This window comes from Gopherus flavomarginatus, chromosome 11 (genome assembly GCF_025201925.1).
Source record: "Gopherus flavomarginatus isolate rGopFla2 chromosome 11, rGopFla2.mat.asm, whole genome shotgun sequence".
Classification (NCBI taxonomy): Eukaryota; Metazoa; Chordata; order Testudines; family Testudinidae; genus Gopherus; species Gopherus flavomarginatus.
In genome coordinates, this window is record NC_066627.1 from 51,512,430 (window position 1) to 51,534,552 (window position 22,123).

Below are 22,123 nucleotides of genomic sequence, written 5' to 3' on the forward strand. Positions count from 1 at the left end.
CATGGTGGGATAGCTATCGACCCCAGCGTAACCCTAGCGCCCATGCGATGCTCAAGGCTTTGGGGCCTTTGGCCTTGATTAGTTTGGCTAACCTACTGCTGTAGAGGCCGCGAGGCCCTACCTGTCCCTCACTAGCAAATACCTAGCGGGATCAGTAATTGCCACTCGCTGAAAGCCTCCAGCCCTGCGTGAGTAGGGGACACTGACGTACCCTGGGTCACAGCTCACACATTTGACGCCTGCCCCTCTGCACAACACTCGGCCCAAGCAGGAGAGAGTTGGCCAGGCCCAGCAGAGGCCAGCAGCCCTGAGCTGACCCCCCGCAACCCTCCCATAGACTGGTGCCAGTCAAGTAGGCACCCAGAAATGTGCTGCCCTGGGCAGTGGCCTGATGTGCCTAGAGCAAGTGCAGCCCCTGGATTGAAAACTGGGGGAGGGGTCCTGGTGCAGCAAAAAGGGGGCCTGCTAAGACTTGGGGAGGGGGAGATGAGCTCTGAAGTGACCCCCCGCCTTACTCTGGGTCACACCTGGCTCCCACCAGACAGGGCCTGAGCTTTGAGCCGTTGCCTTTTTCGCCAGACAAATTGCACCATCGCAGCAGCACAGAAGGTCCAGAATTGTACCATTCAATCATGCCGCTTTGGACCAAATGGGGGACACCACCCTGACATAGCCCAGCCCAGGATTAGGGACTTGCAAAGGAGCCCTGAAGTCATCATGCACCCTTGCCCTCCATGAGCTGCATCCCCCACACCGGTCTTGCTGCAGGTCAGGGTCTGGCCATATGTGCAAAGCTTTGAGCAGTGGCTTGCAAAAGCTGCTGGAGATTCAGAATCATCAGCAAAACAATTAGCAAACCCATAGCATGTAAGGTCTCCTTGGGGATCCAGCACCAGCTTTAAACACCACCAAATAAGAGCAAAAGCAAACACCTGGGAGAAGGCAGGCACCACCTCAGGCAGACAAATCAGTGGGCTGCCCTTACTAATGCCGCTAAGCCGCGCGCGGGGCTGGAAGGAGGGCTGGGACGTGCAGAGCTTTGGGCTCGGCTGGCACAGCGCTTGTCGTGTGTCACACGGGTGCATAAGGGCGCCAGGGAAGCCCAATGAGCTGGTCCAGTCCAGCAGTTGCTGCAGGACAAGGCCGTGCCCTGCTCGGGGGCGGGGCCAAGCGAGGACACAGACAGGTGGGCAAACCCCATGCAATGGGAGCCACCTAACGCACCCTTATGCTGAGTAGCACTTATTCACCAGAGCAGGCACAGTGGAGCCCGTGAGACTGAATCCTGGACACCTAGGGCTGTCAGGGCCCTCGCAAGGCCCCCTAGTCCCCGCCCCCCCCATACACACCATGCTGAGGCAGGACCAAGTTAACCTAGGCCAGGGGGTCGAACCTTGGTCTCTCTCTCTCGCTCTGCCCCTGCCCCCCCCCTCGCCATGTGCGATTATAAACTTCAGGGCCCAGCAGTGGGGAGGGTAGAGGGAGACTCATACAGAGGTATGGTATGATGTCTGTGGGGGGCGGTGGGGGAGGGAACAATGTGCGCGTGCACACACACACACACATAGGGAAGGGAGCACGACCCCCCCCCCACCCACCCCAGCCGCACCGCCTCAGCATGACACCAGCCATACTGGGCTGCGGGTGGGCTGGGAGCGCACCCACAAAATATAACACACAGACACAGAGTTTGGAGTGGGGGGGGCAACTAACTGCAAATAGTTGGAAAACAGCTCAGGGCTCCCAGCGCCCTCCCCGAGCACCTAGCTCACCCTCCCCCTCCTTCACCCAGAGCTGCCTTCTCCTGGCACCATTCTGCAATACCATCTCCCAGCACCCTAAGCTACCCCCACACAGGTAGCTGGAGGCTGTGAGTGCCCGGGGGCAGGGGGGTAGCTCAGGGTGCAGGCAGAGGGCAGCTGGAGGCTGTGTGCAGGAGGGGGGGTAAGCTCAGGGTGCAGGCAGGGGGCAGCTGGAGGCTGTGTGCAGGCGGGGGGGTAGCTCAGGGGGCAGCTGGGGGCTGTGTGCAGGTGGGGGAGTAGCTCAGGGTGCAGGCAGGGGGCAGCTGGGGGCTGTGTGCGGACAGGGGTAGCTAGGGACTGTGTGCAGGGAGGCAGTAGCTCAGGGAGCAGAAGGTAGCTGGGGGTGTGTGTGCAGGTGGGGGAGTTGCTCAGGGTGCAGGCATGGGGCAGCTGGGGGCTGTGTGCGGACAGGGGTAGCTAGGGACTGTGTGCAGGGAGGCAGTAGCTCAGGGAGCAGAAGGTAGCTGGGGGTGTGTGTGCAGGTGGGGGAGTTGCTCAGGGTGCAGGCATGGGGCAGCTGGGGGCTGTGTGCGGACAGGGGTAGCTAGGGACTGTGTGCAGGGAGGCAGTAGCTCAGGGAGCAGAAGGTAGCTGGGGGTGTGTGTGCAGGTGGGGGAGTTGCTCAGGGTGCAGGCATGGGGCAGCTGGGGGCTGTGTGCAGGCGGGGGAGTAGCTAGGGGCTGTGTGCAGGGAGGGCGTAGCTCAGAGGCCAGGCATGGGGTAGCTGGGTGCTGTGTGCAGATGGGTAGCTCAGGGTGCAGGCAGCAGGTAGCTAGGGAGTAGTATAAGGGCCCTACCATCAATCAAACCCTAACCCCGCCCCTAACCCCACCCCTTGACCCCTATAGTCCCTCCCACCTGTCACCAGAAGTCCCACCCTATGGTGGTATTACTTCCGGGGTCCAGATGGCCACATGACCAGAAGCAAAGTGGGTCATGTGACCCCCTCTAAGAACTCCTCCCACCACCCTCTACCAATCAGGAGGGGTTTCCTCCCGAAAGGACCACCCCGAGAGGAGATTTTGACCAACCGGGGTGACTCCTCTAAGAACTCCTCCCAAGGCCCTCCGCCAACCCGAGTGCAGCACCAATACCCCATAAGTACCAGTGCCGAACAGAGGAGGCCATTTTTCTTACCAAGGACACGTGTTTTAGAAAGCGTGGAAAGGCTGCTCAGAGGAAAACGTGGACTCCTTTACCACCCCCCCGTTAGAACTTCGGACTTTGTTTTGGACCCAAGCACCATACTTATGTGGCGCAGGACCTACACCAGTGACAGTTCTGAGGAGGAGGAGGGAACGATCGAGAGGAGCCCTTTGGCCAATCAGTTGATGGATACGTCGGAAACCGAATTGAGCTTTGCCAGGGTACATTTGCCGAGCGAGCGTAGCGATTTGTAATTTATCCCTGGGGTTTTTGAAGAGAACCATGTACTTTGTGTTTAGGTTAATTGTGCGACTCTTTTTTCCCTGACAAAATACGTTCTGAACTATATACATAATGCTCAGGTTTCTGTGATGAACTCTGCTTATGAAATTGAGAAAGCTTTTACCAAGTACGTGCATAAAAAGAAATGACTTATCGGCAGGTCCCTTTTTAACAGCTGGGACTGCTGACTGAAAACATGTCTAGCTGCGTGAAGAGAAACCTGGGCCTTTTAAAATTACTTAGCAAATCGTCCCCGCCATCTTTTCCATTTGCCTTGTCCACCGGTGACTCTCCCAAGCGGCGATCTGAGGGGGTGGACAAAGAGAGGTCATCAGGCTCCTCAGGATGCCTCACGAGGGTTTTCTGGTTGGTTTCCGACGTATCCATCAACTGGTCGGCCAAAGGGCTCCTCTCGGTCGTTCCCTCCTCCTCCTCAGAACTGTCACTGGTGTAGGTCCTGCGCCACATAAGTATGGTGCTTGGGTCCAAAACAAAGTCCGAAGTTCTAATGGGGGTGGTAAAGGAGTCCACGTTTTCCTCTGAGCAGCCTTTCCACGCTTTCTAAAACACATGTCCTTGGTAAGAAAAATGGCCTCCTCTGTTCGGCGCTGGTACTTATGGGGTATTGGTGCTGCACTCGGGTTGGCGGAGGGCCTTGGGAGGAGTTCTTAGAGGGGTCACCCCGGTTGGTCAAAAATCTCCTCTCGGGGTGGTCCTTTCGGGAGGAAACCCCTCCTGATTGGTAGAGGGTGGTGGGAGGAGTTCTTAGAGGGGGTCACATGTCCCACTTCTAGATAGGTCACCCGCCCCCGGAAGTCGCCCTGATTGGTCAAATCTCCTCTTGGGGTGGTCCTTTTGGGAGGAAACCCCTCCTGATTGGTAGAGGGTGGTGGGAGGAGTTCTTAGAGGGGTCACATGACCCACTTTGCTTCTGGTCATGTGGCCATCTGGACCCCGGAAGTAATACCACCATAGGGTGGGACTTCTGGTGACAGGTGGGAGGGACTATAGGGGTCAAAGGGCGGGGTTAGGGGCGGGGTTAGGTTTTGAGTGATGGTAGGGCCCTTATACTACTCTAGGGGCTATGTGTGGACAGGGGTAGCTAAGGATGCAGGCAGGGGGTAACTAGGGGCTGTGTGGGGACGGGTAGCTCAGGGTGCAGGCAGGGTGTAGCTGGGGGCTGTGTGTGGATAGGGGTAGCTCAGGGTGGAGGCAGGGGGTAGCTGGGGGCTGTGTGGGGACAGTGGTAACTAGGGGCTGTGTGGGGACGGATAGCTCAGGGTGCAGGCAGGGGGTAGCTGGGGGCTGTGTGTGGACAGGGGTAGCTCAGGGTGCAGGCAGGGGGTAACTAGGGGCTGTGTGGGGACAGGGGTAGCTCAGGGTGCAGGCAGGGGGTAACTAGGGGCTGTGTGGGGACAGGGATAGCTCAGAGTGCAGAGAGGGGGTAGCTCAGGGGGCAGCTGGGGGATGTATGCAGGCAGTGGGGGTAGCTCAGGGTGCAGGCAGCTCAGGGTGCAGGCAGGGGGTAACTAGGGGCTGTGTGGGGACAGGGATAGCTCAGGGTGCAGGCAGGGGATAGCTGGGGGATGTGAGAGGATGGGGTAGGTCAGGGTGCAGGCAGGGGGTAGCTCAGGGGCTGTGTGCAGGGAGGAGGGAAGTTCAGAGTGCAGACAGGGGTAGCTGGGGGCTGTGTGGGGACGGGGTAGCTCAGGGTGCAGGCAGGGGGTTGCTGGGGGCTGTGTGCAGGGAGGAGGGAAGCTCAGAGTGCAGGCAGGGGGTAACTAGGGGCTGTGTGGGGACAGGGATAGCTCAGGGTGCAGGCAGGGGGTTGCTGGGGGCTGTGTGCAGGCGGGGGGGTAGCTCAGGGTGTAGGTAGGGGGTTGCTGGGGGCTGTGTGTGGACAGGGGTAGCTCAGGGTGGAGGCAGGGGGTAGCTGGGGGCTCTGTGCAGGGAGGGGGGAAGCTTAGGGTGATGGCAGAGGGCTCTGTGCAGGGAGGAGGGTAGCTCAGGGGCCAGGCAGGGGGTAACTAGGGGCTGTGTGGGGACAGGGATAGCTCAGGGTGCAGGCAGAGGGTTGCTGGGGGCTCTGTGCGGACAGGGGTAGCTCAGGGTGGAGGCAGGGGGTAGCTGAGGGCTCTGTGCAGGGAGGGGGGAAGCTTAGGGTGCTGGCAGGGGGCTCTGTGCAGGGAGGAGGGAAGCTCAGGGTACAGACGGGTAGCTGGAGGCTGTATGAAGCAGGAGGGTAGCTCAGGGTGGAGGCCGGGGGTAGCTGGGGGCTCTGTGCAGGGAGGGGGGAAGCTCAGGGTGCAGACAGGGGTAGCTGGGGCTGTATGCAGGCAGGGGAGTAGCTCAGGGTGTAGGTAGGGGGTTGCTGGGGGCTGTGTGCGGACAGGGGTAGCTCAGGGGGTATGCAGGGGGTTGCTGGGGGCTGTGTGCAGGCGTGGCGGGGGGGGTAGCTCAGGGTGCAGGCAGGCGGTAGCTGGAGGCTCTGTACTCAGAGGACACCTCTGTGGTCCCTGTTCTCAGCGGGCTCTGCTAGCCAGGGAGCTGCTCCTGTGCCCCTCAACTCTGCCCGTGGGCTCAGGGCTTCTGCTCCATAGGGAGCTCCTGGCTTCAGCCCCACACAGGGCCTGGGAATGCAGTTTCAACTCGGGAGGGACGCTTCGTTTCAGCCAGACGGCCCTTGCTCACTGCTGACCTAGCCCCTCTGACAGGTGTTCGTCCAACCTGTTCTTAAAAACCTCCCATGACGGGGATTCCACAACCTCCCTTGGCTGCCAGTTCCAGAGTTTAACCACTCTCTAAGTTAGAAAGTTTCTCTCCTAACATCCAACCTAAACCTCCCTTGCTGCAACTGATGACGGCTGGTCCTACCTCAGGGTCAAATTCGTCAGATGTTACCCACTGGCTGAAAATACAAGTATCTTCGCTGTTCCTTGATGTAAGCACGGGGGGTGCTCTTGGCCGCTATCCCTCCCTTTACCTGCCTTGTTCTTACCTCAGCTGTATGATTCACCCGGCTCTCTATTCCCGATCCGGTTCTGCTCTCACAGGCTGTGCTGTGTGTGAGTCAGCCCCAGAGCTATACATCCGATGCTCATCCTCCAGCTGGCAGCATCTGTGGGTCAGGCCCTGGGCTCCACCCCAGACCCTGCCCCATGCCCAGTAAAGCTCTGAAGGCTCTGCCCTTTGCTCACCCTTCCACCGCAATTCCAACACTCCTGCACCGTGCAGGCTCCAGCTGGCCATAACCCCGCCGCCTCCCTCGGGGACGCAGGGCTCTGAACTCACTGCAGCCCAGCTGGGGGCGCTCAGGTGGGGCCCAGTTACAGGGTCAATTCCTTCCTCCTTTACAGGGAGATGAGCTGTTGAATTTTCCATACAAAGTTCACTAGAGTATTTAGCTTGTGGCAGTGTGAAAAAACAACACACATTTCATAAGAGGTGTGAATCTTTTATCAATGTCCTCCCATTTCAGAACATTACATCCTGCGACCCACTGCTCACTCCCACCTGACAGGTACAGGTATCGATTACATTTCAAAGCCCTGCTCTGTCTCACAAAGCAGCGAGGAATTCCGTCAGTCTGGGATTCTACTGGATGCTAACAGCTCCTTGGGCACAGACTGCTGGGAATAATCTCCCAGTTAAACAGCTCAGGCTGCCTCCCCACTCCCGCAAAATTGCCCAGGAGGATGACACTAGCCCACCTGGAATCCAGAGCACGGAAACGAAAGGGAGCACTGCATCGCGACTCAGACCAGTGCTCAGCCTTAACAGCCACTTCACCCAGCTACCCCCGGACTCCGCTGCTACAAGGGGTTGTCCAGGTGGCAGAGCCGCCCTTCAGCTCCTATCTCCTCCTGCTCTAGAGGGCCTGGACAGGAAGTGACCAGTGCAGGGCAGGGCTGGGCCGCCTGGATGGTTCCCACAGCCAGCAGGGTGCAGCTCTGCAATCTCTCTCCCACCCCACAGCTCACCCCTCAGCTGGGCATTTAAAAGCAATACTTCCTCTGTTCTGCTCCCATCTGCCCAGCACTTTATAAACAGCACATTAACAATCTCTCCCCGCTCCCCTTTCACGCAGGGCTTTCACTGCCCCGCTGGCACAACGGAGGTGTTACTTGTCAGCTGTAGGAGTAGCGACTGCCAGCCCCTGCTTTAACCACCAGGGCATGCCCCACCTTCTGCACAGTCTCTTGCTGCCCTTGCTCGGGCTTTGAGCAATCACTGGAGTTTTGCAGCTCCTAATGTCAGTGGCTCCCTGCAGAGTTTACGGAGGTGACCTGGGAGAAGGCCGCAAGTCGCTGGGTGCGGAGACCTCCAGCCCCTGGTGCTGAACTCTGGCAGGTGCACAGCTGGGGGAGAGGAGGCATTAACTGCCCCTGAGCCCAGGGAGGTACAGCCAAGACAGCAAGTGAAAAAGCAATTCCTGGAGGCAGTGATTTTCAAATGACTCAAAGCAGCTTTGCCAAGGCCAGTGTGTGCGTACGTGTCCGTTGCCTTTTGCTCAGGAGTTTGCACGGCTCCAGCTGAGGGGGCATCTCTGGAGTAAACACCACGCCCATCTGCACCTCCATTCGGCCAGCACTCCCTGCTCCTCCCCGGGGAAAGGTCACTTGCCCCTTGCTCGCCGGCAGGCATCAGCGGTGTGCTGCCGATTCTCTGAGGGTGGTGCGGCGAAGCAGAACTCCCTTCAGCGTCTGGGAGCTGGCGGAGGTAACCTGAAAGGCAGCAGCACAGAACAGTCATGAGAGGAGCTGGGAGAGGTGGAGTGACAGCAGGGAACAGTTCAGGAGAGCTGGATGCATGGGGCAGGGCAATGGCCCAGCTCTGCAGGTCAGACGGATTTCCGACAGGGAATGCTGAAGGACGACATCCGCTGGAGTTCCAGTCCCGCCCAGCAGCAATGGACAGCGCACTGCTGGTGTCTGAACTCCCAGCCTCACCCCGGAAGGCACTGCAGAGAGCAGGGCAGCAGCGCTGGCAGTGGTGGGAGGTCCCAGCCATGCCAGAATCCCTGGGAGAGGAACTCGCAGCTCCCCCAGCAGGGGATGGTGCTGGAGCACCAGGCAGGCAGCAGCGCAGCTCGTCTACTCACATTTGTGCTCACTATTCATTTGCAAGCACAAAAAAGCACACGCAAAAAGGGAGAGCTGGCCCCAGCCCTTTGAACGCCCCCCCCCCGCCCCCCCGAATGCACGGCTCCCTCCTGGAAACGAGAGCCACACGAGCCTCACCTTCACCAGCACATAGTCCCCTGGCTGGGCTCTCACCACAGCCCCCGAGTCAGTGCCGTCCTCCATCTCCGTGTCGGGGAAGACCACTCTGATGTTTCCATCATTCCTACCGCACAGCTCGGCGGCAGAGCGCTTGCTGGGCTGGGAGGAGGACAGGGAACATTATCTGCACAGCATCAACCCCAACTCACGGCTGGACTCTGCTGCCCGGGGATCGAGCGCTGTGGCCAACATTAAAATCCACCTTCCGTGTCGTTAAGCAAAGAGCTCTGGCTGCAGCAGCTGTGCTAGGAGGGAGGCAGCCAAAAAGCCTCCACTCATTTTGGGTGCCCAACTTGAGACATATCTAAACCCCACCCCCATCAGGGCTGTCAACTCTTCAGGGCAAGGACCCTGCCTTCACATCTGTCTGCAACACATCCAACGGACAGACGTATTTCACCAACTCCTCCAGTCTGGGCTCTTGTCACCTGACCAGCATCCCCTGCAGCCACACCCTGAAATAATTCTTCTGCAGCCTCCCAACAGTCCTATTTCAGGACCTCCCCAAAGCAAAGATTTTCCAAACCAGGTGCCTGAAGTTACGTACCTACAGAAAAGTGAGCTGATTTTTAACGGGTGCATCCAAGTATTTTGCTTTGCACTTCTGAAGAGCAGGGCACTTATTTAGTACATATCGCTGGCCCTGACTAGAGGGCATATGTGCCGGGGAGGTGGAACGGTCGAATGGCCTCAGAGCCTCTTGGGCTGGGGGTGGGAAGCAGACCCAGCGTGGTGTTAAAGTTCCACTCACCCCCTCCACCAACACGAGCTGCAAGCGGCCCACCATGGCCCCGTTTGCCCGGGTGGCCTCCTCCCGGAAGACGGAGATGAGTTCCTCCAGCCGCCTACGCTTCACCTCGGCTGGCACGTCGTCCTGCAGCCGGTGATAGGCCCGAGTTTTCTGAAACAACAAAGAGATTAAAAGCCCGTTCTCGGCCAGGATGCCAGGGGCAGGAGCCCCGTCCTGTCTGAGCCAGTGGGGCTCAGATGCCATTCAAAGAAGGACAAACTTTTCACAGGTGGCCAGTTAACGCCCACCCCGAGGAGATTTATCTTCTTTTGTCTCCTTCAGCCACTGCCAACCTCCCGCCTTCTTTCCCTCCACCTGGCATGGCCACCAAGAGACCTCTTGCCTCTTCTGCCAAAAGCTTCTGAAAGCCGACCGGCTCCACCTGCAGCGGGGCGGATACCTGGCTATGTGCTGCATCTGCAAAATTCCCCTCCAGCAAAGCCAAATGTGCTGTGGTCAGCCCCCGAGTGCTCAGCTGGGGTGCAAACTGTGCTGCGAAACCAGCTCACCCAGCTGGCAGCCTGGATGCTCACACTGCATGTCGCACCTGCTCTGCTGGGCTGGACTGTATCAGCTCATGCTCCATGACCATAGGCCCCAAGGGCTGGGAAGGTTCTCACTTGGGCAGCCCACCCCACGGATGCTGACAGTGCAAGAGACTGGGGCTCAGTAACACAGTCACTGCCATTTGCTTGGGGAGGGTGGAACAGGCAACTGACCCGGACCAGGGTGACCATGCTAGAGGCTTCTCCCCTGGGCCCCGCACTCACCTGCCTCATGCTGTAGGCAAAGAAGAAACCCACATTGTAGCGGACTTGCCTGAGCAAGGACATCGTCTGCTGGTGATCATCCTCGGTCTCGCCGCAGAAGCCAGCGATGAAATCACTGCTGAGACTCACTCCTGGCACCGAGAGGCACAGGGTTACACAGCCGGGGAGCAGAGCCTTCGCCCCACAAAGCACAGACAAGAGGGGGATACCCAGGCAGCTGAGAGCAGCTTTATTCCCCATCAGCCCTCCCTGCCAGGGCTCTTTCCCAGCATGCACGAGGGCAGAGTGAGGCCGGAGGCTGGCTTTGGTGCACAGTCATTTCTCTGAGGAGCGGGTGAGGGCCAGGCAGGCCACCTCGCTGACCTCGTTTCATTTGGAGGAACATCCTGGTTCTTCCCATGGGCCCCTTCAAATGCAAAGCCCGAACCCCGATCTAGCCAATCCCAGCACCGCTGACCGTGAGCACGCGCGAGGATGAGAGAGAGATTCCAGCAGGGGAAGTGGGACAGCAGTGGCTGGGTCAGATCCAGGTGAAAGGAAACCCCTACCTGGTATGGAATCCCGCACGTGCTGTATGAGCTCTAAATATGCTTCCCTCGTGTAGCTGTCAGGAAAAGCACACGGATGCGTTGGTTATGAAGCTCTGACGTCATCATAGAGACAGGAAACAAAAGCAGCATCTGCAGGGTCTCCCCTAAACCCAGGGATTCCTCTAGCTGGACCCAAAGCTCAAGAGGAGTGGAGTGGGAAAGTGTGTCTCCTCCATCTCCCTCCCTGCCAGGCAGGCAACATGCCCCTGACAAAGCTCAAGGCGACAACACACAGCACTGCAATTGTCTGGGAGCCACGCAGGGGGGTCACCTGTCCTCCCCACAGACACCAACCGTGAGGGGAGAACCAAAAGCGCATGGAATGAAACTTGGCCAACAGAAGTGAGCACTGCTCAGAGAGGCGCTGAGCGTCACTGCAACGCGGGTTTGCCACGTCAAGACTGAGACCCAGACAGGCCTGGAGAGGCACTGCCGGAATCCGCCCCCTTCTCTTCCAAAATGTTTGGGGGGGTGTTAAACTGACAGGCAAAATGTTCACCCAAGCCTCTGAACTAGCCTGTGCTGCCATCCCGCGCCTGCCCTGGCCAATGCATGGTCGTCACACTCGCAAACAGGCACGTCTGTGGATCATGTGGCTTCCTTGAGCTCCTGTCTGGCAGGCACGGTGGCCCCCAGAAGGCTCCTGCTCCCTCATCTCCGAGCCGAGGGGCAGGCTGCAGCCCAGCGAGGCCAGAACATATCCCTTCAGTCAGACTCACCCTCGCCTCATGGCCTCCAGGATTCGCGAGCTCCCGCTCTGGGCCGGGAGGTGGAGCTGTTTGCAGATGTTGTGCCTCTCTTGGATGAGCTGCAGGACCTGCCGAGAGGAGAGCGGATGGGTGGTCACAGAGCTGCCCAGCTGCACACAGCTCTGGCCCAAACAAAGGGAACAACCTCCCTAAGCGAGGGGGAGCAAAGAGCGATTGCAAAGACACAGCTCCCGCTAGCACCAGCTGCCGGGGGTGATCTCAGCCTGGTTCCCTCTGGGGGCAGCTGCCGTTCCCGTGGCAAGGAGGTGAAATCCCGCAGCCCCTTCGCACTCACCTCGTCAGGAAAGTCCTTGGGGTGCGGGGAGGTGAAGCGGATCCGCATTTCCGGGTCAACTCTGGAGGCTTGATCCAGCAGATGTGCGAAGCGCAAGCCCCCCTCTTTAGCCTTGTAGATGGTGCTAAAGCCGCGACTCAGGCCAGGCGCGGCTGCCGAGCGGAACTGGACCTCGGAGGTGTCTCGGAAGCTATTGACGTTTTGACCCAGGAGGGTCACTTCTTTCACCCCCTGTGGAGACGGACAAGGGGGCACGAGTCACAAAGGGAAACACCAGCCTAGCCAGCAAGCTAAACCAAGCCAAGCCTCCGGACCAACCCTGGCTTTGCAGAGCCATGGCCAAGGGGACAGGTTCAGTACGCTGGCGGGAAGGGGTGGGGGCTGATGCCTGCTCTTCACGCAGACCCACCAGAGCCCCAGGAGCAGCAGGACGAGCTCACTGCCCTGCTGGCGGGATGCCCCCGAGGGCCAAGGGGCAGCTCCGGCTCCACGGCCTCGTCAAGCCTTGGCCTCTCGGCTGAGACTGTCCAGCGTACAGGAGCAAAGACGGGACGGGAGGTTTTGTGACGTGGACACCTCTGCACCAGAACAAGCCTGAGACCATCAAACCTGTTCCCATGGGCCATCGAACAGATGGGAAGGATTCAGGGATGCCACCAGCATGGGTGACTGACTCTGTACCCCAGCACAGTACAACTCCCTCAGCCAGCCAGCACCCCCCTCACTGCCTGAGCCCAAGGACCCCTCCCTGTGGGAGAAATGGGGGTGGACAGGAAACAGCCTTTGGTCACTCCCTTCTGGGATGTCCCATAGGGAGAGCCATAGTTTTATGGGATCGCTACCCACTGATCCCCGGAGGGGCTGATCACCAGATGCAGCCCGTGGCCTCAGCTCAGCGTGGCACTTGGGGCTGCTGGCGCAAAGACGGCAGCCCAGCCAAGCAGCCTGACCCAAGAGCTCCCACGGCCCCGGGGCTGGGCCGGGTGGGGTGCAAAGGATAGCGCACCTGATCAGACAGCACCTTCACTTCCCGCAGGATGGAGGCCAGGGGCCGGCTCCTCTCGCGGCCGCGGGTGAAGGGGACGATGCAGTAGCTGCACATGTTGTCGCAGCCGCGCATGATAGATCTGTGGAGGGGACATGCCTATGAATGGGCACCAGTCACACTAGCAGAGCCACTGGCTGAGCATGCTCCCCACCTGGATCCAGTGCCTCTGGGTGAGCCTGCTCCACGCGGGAGGTGCCCATGTCCTCCTCCCTCCCAGGGCAGGGCGGTAACTGCCTGTCTGTACCCATACAGCGCATCCACACCTAGAATGTGGCTTCATAGCTGGGCGGCTCTGTCTCAGAAAGGAACTCGCCAACAGGAAGAAAAGCGACAAGGACGGGGTGCGGGGTGCCCTGGAAGGGGCAATGTACAAGGCAGGATAAAATACGCACATCTTGGGTGTCCAGCTACGAGCAGGGAGGGTGAGACAGTTGCCCACCCAGGAGAGGTGCCAATGTCAGAGGCAGGGGAATTGTCTGGAATGGTGCTGGGGTAGTGGGACAAAGCATTGAAAGGGAAACCAAAGCTGGCTATTAGGAAAAGATCCCTGATGGTCTGAACTGTCGGGCAGCCTTGCTAGGGCGGGTGGGAGTCCGATCACTGGGATAAAGCAGGTACAACAGGCGACAGGCCTGCATCAGTGGGGTGATGGCCTGGGTCTGCGTTGCCGGGGACGAGCACGGTACAGACACTAGCTCGCAGGTCTCTGACATCTCTAAGGTCTGGTTCCCCATGACTCTCCGAAATCAGAGCCCTGCAGAGCAGGGCAGGTGGGAGAGAGACTCCTCGGCTCTTACACAAACGCAGAGGTGGCATCCGGACTGGTCTGAACAGGCAGGATATCTGCATACGTCTCATCTAAGGAGAGCAGGACATTGGCAGCCTGCTGGCCCGTTTTGGCCACAGCCAGCAGCCTGGGCAGGTCACGGTAAGCATCAGGGCCAGCCACGATATCCACCAGTTTCTCCTTGTGCAGGATCTCCTCCTTCAGCCTCTCGGCCATGCAGCCTGTGGCCAGAGGAGAACAGTCAGTGTCTGACCCCATCCAACAGCCCGCTCTTCCCCGTCAGAGAAGGCTCAGTGCCTCCGATGAAGCCAGTGTCCTGGGATGCAGCTTTTCGTCCCCTTGACAGTGGATGTAACACCCTCTGTCCCCTTGCCACGGCAATGCTGTACATACTGCCAGGTACCTAGAATCCCAATGCGGAGAGGTGCCTGGGACCGCAGCCGCTTGGATTTCAGAGCTGTGAGGTGCCGCAGGCGGTTCCAGATCACCTGCTCGGCCTTCTCCCTGGGGAGCCATGAGAAACGGCAGTCAGTGATGCTGATGGCTCTTCCTCTGCCCCGCCCAGCCAAGGGCCCCAGGCACTTGTTGAACAGCAGGAATGAGAGGCAGGGAAATTTATCAGCCTCCTTTCACAGACAAGGCACAGGGCTGCCGAGTGACACACCCACGTGTGTGACAGGGCCAGGGAACAAGCTCAGCCCCATCTCCGCAGCCTGGGCCCTGAACCGCGTCCACTGTCATCAACCCCCTGCTGTCCTAGGTTAGGCCAGGAGGGACCCTTATGATTAGCTGGCCTGTCACATGGGCCAGAGAACCTCACCCGTGCCCTTGGCATCCAGCCCACAGCGTGTGCTGAGCTAGAACAGATCTACTGGGCAAATATCCAGTCCTGACTTTGGGCATGCAAGAGACCCAGAGCCCAGCACATGCCCAGGTAAATTGTTCTGATGGTTAATCCCCTACTCCCGATAAAAGCCTGCACCAGATCTCTAGGCTGAATGTGTCTAGCTTCATCTTCCAACCACTGAACTCATGAGGTTTTGTCCTGCTAGATCAGAGAGCCACCTGCTCTCCAAAACCTCTTCTCCATGCGGGTTACGTGGGATATACCATGCTGAAACCACCCCGTACCCTCTCTTGGGTACAAATAAATAGATTGAGCTTCTTAAATAACTCACTAGAAGGCCTGTTTTCCAAACCTCAGATTGTTCTTGTCGTTCTTTCCAGAATCTTTTCCAATTTTCCCCCTCCTGACCCCCCCCGAGAGCGAGGGAGGATATTTGTCATTACAGTGTACCTCAGCCTGGGCCGGTTGCCTGAGGGTGCGCACTGTTTACGGCAGACAGATTGCATTGTTTCGGCATTGCGTCACCAAGAGCTGTTTTGTTTGCTTGCACAGGTATTGCCTATAGGCCGCAGCTACACTGCAGAAATAATTCTTAATCAGCGAGACTGAGGTCTTTCAGAAAAAGAATCAGACTTAACTGGTGACACAGTGTCACAGTTGTGTCAAACTGCATCACAGCTGACAATGAGCATTCTGCGATGCGTTCAGAAACCGCATGCAATTTTACTACCAGCACTGAACTACATCCCACATCCTAACTCCATCCCATGTGAGGAGGAGATGGAGAAAAGAGGCAGAATGCAGAGAAGCAAAACCAGATGCAGATTAAGTAGTAAAAAAAAAAAGTGGCTTCATTCTGTATAACGCGGCTATAAGTGTATCCCACTGGTGAGTGTTATAGGGCCCCCTCCGTCACAGATTCCAGCTCAGAACGTTCTCTCGCTAGCTCAGGCTGCAGCAACTTGGCTTTTAGCTCGGGAGGTCCTGGTTCAGTCCCCAGCGTGTCAGCCAGGATGGTAGTCATCACATGAACACACGTTATGTTCACTTCAGGCTGCGCTACAGCAGAGACCAGGGAGACCTGGATGCCGACATGCCGCAAGGTGAGCACTGTAATAAGGTCAGTCCAGCTCTTTAGATATCTAGTGGGCAGATCCAGGTCTCCAAGCTCCCAGCTCTGATCTCCGACACTCAGGGACATTCACTCTCCATGGTTTCCAAATAATCCTTTCTAAGAAAGTGACGTTCCTTACCTGACAGAGCAGGTGACCAGGAGAATCACGTCTGCCTACAGTGAGGAAGACAATACAGAAGAAATGAGAGGAGGAGGATCAGTTCTCCATGCAAGCTGGAACCCAGGCACAGCCAGCATCACGGCCATCAGCTAGTTCAGCAAACCAAAGGAATCGCTACGACTCTCCCCAGAGCGGAATACAGGCAGCGTGCGCCGTGGAATGGCTGAAAGTTACAGCCCGGCCACCTGCTTCAGGCTGGGCCTAACCCCCTTTGCAGCCAAGACAGACGCAACAGTTAAAAAATATAAATCAAGCTTTATTAATGTGCCCAGCACATCATTCCATTCCAGCTGCTGAGCAGGACTTCCCACAGAGTTAGCACATGAACCGGCAGAGTGCTCTGCAGAGGAGACCCCACTGAGGATATCAGACTCTTAATGTAAAGCTGCTTCTGGACCCAGGCTGGGAGACATGGGCCCAGGGGTTCCCCGAGCACCACCCTGTATGTCAGGACAGCGAACACGGGGCCATACCTCCTCCAGCCGGTGTGTCCGCAGGTAGCCACTCCTCTGTAGGACGGCCCAGGCAATCTCGGTGTCATTAACGTTCATTTGGCAGCCGTAGGTCTCCAGATACACTGCAATTAAACAGAAGGCAGCTCCTGGGCATGACCAGGACAGATGGGGCCAAATCCTGACCACGCAGAGCAGGCAAAGGAAGACCGCACCCGTCACTGCTGACTGCAGGGGGCGTTCAGAGATTCACTCACTGTGCAAACCTGCTCAGCGGTCTGCTGGAAGATTCAGACAAGTTGTACCCCTAACACTGTCAACCTGCAGCAACGACAGCTGCTTAGGCCTTGGCTACACTCACACTTTACAGTGCTGCAACTAGGGTGTGAAAAAACACCCCCCTGAGCGCTGCAAGATACAGCGCTATAAAGCGTCAGTGTAATCAGGGCAGCAGCGCTGGGAGCGCGGCTCCCAGCGCTGCACGCTACACCCGTAAGGGATGTGGTTTACATGCAGCGCTGGGAGAGCTCTCTCCCAGTGCTGCCGCTCTGACTACACTCACACTTCGCAGCGCTGCCGGGGCAGCGCTTTGAAATTCCAAATGTAGCCATACCCTTAGTGAGGGTGGGAATCCTGCTGGAATGGGAAGGAGGCCAAGGATGTAACAAACTGATCACATGGGCACAGCCCCCAGCTGGGCCTGGACCCGCAACCCTGAGTGCACAAGCCCCTTCTACCTGCCCTGCAGGAGTAAAGCAACTGGCTCCACAGAAGCAGCAGTTTCTGGGGCCAGATGCTTGAGGGAGATGGGATCACATCACTCAGCCCGTCTGTCACACTTGGCTCTGTCTTGTTCCTCTCCCGGCCACCCTGCTGCTCTCCCACCTGGGCTCCGATTCACGCAGGCAGTACATGAATTGCCACCACCTCCCAGTTTGCTTCTTCCACATCAATGACATGCCAGGGCTGCCAGCGATCCCCACCACTGGCTCTGGGCAGCCTCAGGCCCTACAGCATCTCCCCCTCATGCTGTGGGCCCAGACTCTGCAGCCCCCTAACAACGCGGCACTCTTGGGATGCTCATAGCACCACTCTTCGGCTGGCGCCTCCTGATAACCAGCGATTCCCTCTGTAGCAACCAGAGGCACAGTACGCACGTGCTATGAAACGTGCACAAACACTCCTACTTTCCTAGCGGCGGCTGTGCCGGGTGCCTGGTCACCACCGTAATGACCAGCCAACAGGAAGAGCTGGGCACCACTCCTCAGCCCCCACTTCCGGGCACAGGGGAAAGAGCAGCTACATTCTCCTCATTTCAGAAAAACAAAAGAGCATGAACAGGGCACTTCCCAGCGAGTCTCAGTGCTGGCTAGCCCCGAGCCTGGCTCCACTGGCCATCGGTCCCTGGTGCACAGGGTGAGACTCGCTAGCCCCTGATGCCAGCCTAGTGCTAGGTCACTGACAGCTGGGCTCTGCCACAAGAGCAGCCTGTCACAATGCCCAGGAGGTGGGGACAGGTGCACGGGAGGACAGAAAGATGGTGCAAAGAAGAGGTGTGAGCCAGTCCTGAGGAAAGGGGTGAGTGGGGCCAAGAAGGGGCAGTAACACTGACCTTTCCAGCCGGCTTCCTCCAGGATACTGGAGGTGAGATAGGGCTCTGGCTCCTCTGGCTCCTCCGCCAGCTGAGGGTGAGTTTCCTGAGGTGGGGACGCGTTTCTTAAGAAATGCTGCAGCGTTGGCCCTGCTGCCAGCCGGGCGCTAAAGTCCTCCAGGCGCCTGTTCCGCTCGCCCCAACCCCGGGTGGGCATGCGAGCTCTGAGCTCAGAACACGCCGCCCAGGACAACCGCCTCCAGAGGAAGGTCCCAGCAGCTCCCGAGACGTGTTTGAAGGGCAGGAGCATCGCTGCAGATGGGCAAGAGACCAAACACCCTGCAAAACCCCAGAGAGCAACCTGTTCACTAGCCAGCCCCGTTTCACGCCCCGTCTTGGGAAACTGATCAGATGCAAAACGCCCGGGGAACCCGTTTCCTCCCTGTTGGAATCAGCAAACTATCAAATGATCGAAATTCCCAGCATTCGGGTTTCAGAATGGGGTGACGCTCCTGCTGCAGCATCGGGGGGCTGGTGATGCCAGTGGGGCTACAGGCCAGCGCTGGCACCTACCCAAGTGGAGCAAGCTGCAGAATCGGGGCCGTACGTCATTGTCAGTGAGTCAGAGACACGGTTCTCCGGGGATGTGCACCCTGGGGTGCAAATGGAGAGGGGCATAAAAAGGGGGGTGGGGGGAGGTCTCACTGTAAGTCAGGTCCAGTCTGGCAGCTGGCCCATCCTGCCCCCCATGCATGGCAGGCGCGTGTCTCCTGGGCTAGGGATGAAGTGGGGAGGGGGCCCCGTGGGGCAGCAAAAGGACTGAGGGGCAGGGCCCCAGCAAAGACCGGCAGGAAGCAAAGGGCAGAGACACGACAGATGCAGCCTGTGTCCGGGCTGCAGCCGGGGGCATCCGCAAACCCTGGGCCCTGCACCGGGGCCGGGGGGGGGCGGAGAGGACCCGCTGCATGGCCCAGGGCTCAGGCAGCCCCCGAGCAGAGCGACCGGCACGAGGCGGCGGGTCACACAGCGAGCTGCCGGGTGCCCCCCCCTACACCGCTATCGATTCACCCCCCGCCCCCAGCCTGAGCCCCCCCGCTCAGCGACCGGCACGGGGCGGCGGGTCTCACCCCCCCTCACCCCGTGACTGTCCCGGCGGCAAAGCGGGTTTGGGGGCCGCCCGCTCCGCCCCCCCCAGCTCCGCTCACGCTTCTCCCGCGAGAGCAGCCGCAGGCCCCGCCCACCCGCGCGCGCTCCCCGCCCACGCGAGCCTCTCCCGCCCCATCGCGTGTCCCGCAGAACTCGCTCCCCCGGCAACCGCGCGGGCAGGTGCAGTTCCGGCTCCGAGTTCCTGCCGCGGCCGAGTCCCCGGCTGGTGCGCGTGGGCAAAGCCCCGCAGAGCCCGTCCCCGCTCAGTCTGCTAGTCTCGGAGCGCAGCGGAGCCTCCCCGGCACCTCACAGACTAACGGACTGTGGGGGCAGGAGCTCTCCTGGGTGATACACACACACACACACACACACACACACACACACACACACACACACACACACACACACACACACACACACACACACACACACACACACACACACACACACACACACACACACACACACACACCCCCCCCCCCGATGAAGTGGGTATTCGCCCAGGAAAGCTCCTGCTCCAAAACGTCTGTTAGTCTATAAGGTGCCACAGGATCCTTTGCTACTTTTACAGATCCAGACTAACACGCCCACCCCTCTGATACTGTGTGTGGGTCACACAGCGAGCTGCTGAGCGCCCCCCCCAAACACACCGCTATCGATTCACCCCCCGCCCACAGCCTGAGCCCCCCGGGCTAAGCGACTTGCACGAGGCTGCTCTAAGGTGGTTTTTGTGGGTAGACTCCCAGGCCACAGATCCTGGCCAAGTTCCCGCCGTCTCTCCCGCCAGGCTGGCCGCGTGGCCCGGCTCTCACACTCGATGCTCCTGGACGCTTCTCTCAGCGCCTCCTCAGACTCTTGCCTCTGGCTTTAAACGTCAGCCCGTGTCTGGCTGCCAAGATGGGCCAAGGTGAGAGCATGACCGTGTGCCGCCGGCCAGCTCCGCCGGGCACAGAAACAAACAACTCTCAGGATTTCGGGGGCCTGCCACGTGATTTTTGAACTTTTGGGGTTGGCAGTGCGGACACTTACAAGAAATCACCATCCCCGGATCCCGAGTACGGAGCTTCCCCCTCCAGCACGGCAGAGCGATCATCCACCCCCGCGAAACCAGCCCAGCAGGAGAGCATACGGTGCAATCACCGGGCACGCCAGGGCCCCTCAGCACGGGCAGGATTCCCACTGCTGAGTTTTAGAATGATACTTAATTCAATTGTACAAGGCCAGCACGGGCTCAGGTGCTCTGTTGAAAGAGACGTGGCTGTCAGTTACAAGGGCCGTGCCTGCTGCCCTGGATCCTAGTTCAAACTAAGAACCAGACACCTCCCTGCTTTGCAGCTCCACCATCTCTCTTCTATCAGCTCTGCTCATGATATCACCGTCTTGGTACCCAGAGAGTCACCTCCCTAGCAGGTCTGGCTGGAAATGGGACCGTTATCTGGATCATGCAGTCAAGGTGAACGCAGCCAGGGGGGCACCATTCGATTCCTGACCCTGGCAGGTGCCAATTGCTGTGTTTGCCCCTCTGCCCCACAGCTCTCTGCCCAGGCTAGTGGCTGTTTGGCAGAGCATCCCGCTGAGTGCACAGCTTTGCCTTTGCCTCCCACTTTTACTTCCGCCTGTTGCTGCTCACAGCAATCCCCATGGACTGGGCTGGGGCAGGACAGAAACCCGGCTGGGGCCGGAACCAGCGGCCGGCGCCGGAACCAGCAGCCAGCCTGCCTCCTGCTGTGACTAGTTCCCACGCTCCTCAGCTCCCCTTCGTTGATGTGTCATACACAAGCGCAGGCCCCAGTGCCCTCAGTGCCTCTTCCCAGAAAGACTGAGCCTGCCCACATGGACTCCATTGCTTCCACATTTCTGTGGGTGTCCCGGAGCATGCAGCAACTGGGCCAGAGAATTGGAGTGTGGGGTCAGTGGGGGACGTTGCCCTGTTTCAGACACAGACCTCCACGGGGTTCCTGCCTCACCCATCTCAGCTCCACAGCACCTGCCTCAAAGGGCCAATGGTCTAAATTCCACCGCCAGCAAACTGGGCCTCAGAAACCTGCCTCTAATCACTGGCTGCAGCCTGGACAGCAGCACCAGAAACCGTCACGCTGCCTGTCACATGGGGGCCTGACATTCCAACAGCAAGTTCTGCTCGTCCTGCTGTCAGCTTTTTCGTGCCTCTGACACCCCAGCCGTGCCCACCTTCATCACCACTGCCAGGCAAACCTCCCTCAAGCCCTGCAGGACCAGCCTGGCTTCTTTGTGGGAAGACAGGGCCCTGGTCTCCAACATTGTCTACACCAACAGCTGCCAGAATTACAGAACAGGGCTGGGGAAATCAGTCACTACCACCTCAAGAGACTCTCAGGCAGAAGTTACTGCCTCGGGCCTGCTCTGAGCGACCCACGTAACACCAGAGTCCAGCAGTGGGTGGGAAAGTTAATCTGCATTCAACTACTAAAGGAAAAATATCCCGTGGATACATGGTTAGTATATCATACCTGGTGGGTAGGGGAGGGGCCTGAGGGTCAGGACTCCTGTGTTTGATTTTTGGCTCTGCTATAAAACCGAGCCTGTGACTTAACCGCTACTTGCCTCAGTTTACTCACATGTAAGATGGCTGCCTCCCTCAGACCTTATTAATCAGTCGTGCTGCTTGGACAATTATTCACCTCTCCCTTGAAAAATTCTGAAGAAAATTATTTTTGTTGTTTTTCTGCTCATAAAAGTCTTAATTATTTTTAGTTTTTGTTGAAAACCTAATAAACATTTTCATTTTAAACAATAAATAAATTAATAAATGCACATGGTTTTTCGTTACTGAAAACAGAAAATTTGTTGGATTTCATAGTTTTCCCCCCAAAATTTCCAGGATATCAAAAAATTGTTTTTCATTGGAAAAAAAAATGTGTTTTTTTTTACAGATTTTTTTCAGCCACCTCATTACTGTGTGTAATGGAGCTTCAAATGCTTGGCTGAAAGCCACTCTGGACCTGACGCAAAGCCCACCGAAGCCAATGGAAAATGTTCCAACTGGCTAGTGTGTTACACGCAAATGCTGGAAAGGTGTTGATGAGAGGCATGTGAGTGTGAAGTATTATTGTTATGTCAGGTACTTCCTCGGAGTAATCGTTCTGCTGAGGGGCCACAGACCACGGAAATAGATGAAAAAACCTTCCACAACGTCTGCCTTTATCAGAGTGTTTTATTTGCCAACAGCCCAATAAAACGTGTTCCTCTTTCTAACATACTTTCCACTGGAG

General features: G+C 58.1%; 1 protein-coding gene across 3 annotated transcripts; it reads right to left on the bottom strand.

The window, feature by feature from the left end:
• Positions 1 to 6,663: 6,663 nt before the first annotated feature.
• CDK5RAP1 (CDK5 regulatory subunit associated protein 1) lies at positions 6,664 to 18,662 on the bottom strand. Of its 3 annotated transcripts, none has more exons than XM_050917726.1 (14): positions 18,432 to 18,660; positions 17,748 to 18,038; positions 16,157 to 16,260; positions 15,642 to 15,676; positions 13,945 to 14,045; positions 13,552 to 13,762; positions 12,713 to 12,833; positions 11,707 to 11,937; positions 11,382 to 11,479; positions 10,621 to 10,676; positions 10,073 to 10,203; positions 9,264 to 9,413; positions 8,471 to 8,611; positions 6,664 to 7,954 (listed from the first exon to the last, which is right to left on the bottom strand). In XM_050917726.1, exons 1-14 carry the CDS (start codon positions 18,478 to 18,480, stop codon positions 7,874 to 7,876), a joined length of 1,800 nt encoding a protein of 599 aa, XP_050773683.1. In that variant the 5' UTR covers positions 18,481 to 18,660; the 3' UTR covers positions 6,664 to 7,873. The 3 variants fall into 3 exon arrangements, with proteins under 3 accessions (XP_050773683.1, XP_050773682.1, XP_050773684.1); XM_050917725.1 differs by having other exon boundaries at positions 17,748 to 18,065; XM_050917727.1 differs by lacking the exon at positions 11,707 to 11,937 and having other exon boundaries at positions 17,748 to 18,065; positions 18,432 to 18,662.
• Positions 18,663 to 22,123: the final 3,461 nt, after the last annotated feature.

Excerpts from the sequence above, each read along its gene's own strand:
- CDK5RAP1 (XM_050917725.1), bottom strand. The coding sequence starts at position 18,480 with ATGCATGGGGGGCAGGATGGGCCAGCTGCCAGACTGGACCTGACTTAC. Across the intron at positions 15,677-16,156 it reads GGACACACCGGCTGGAGGAG|GCAGACGTGATTCTCCTGGT; the intron begins GTATGGCCCCGT and ends TCCTCACTGTAG. Across the intron at positions 10,677-11,381 it reads CTGGAGGCCATGAGGCGAGG|CTACACGAGGGAAGCATATT; the intron begins GTGAGTCTGACT and ends TTTTCCTGACAG.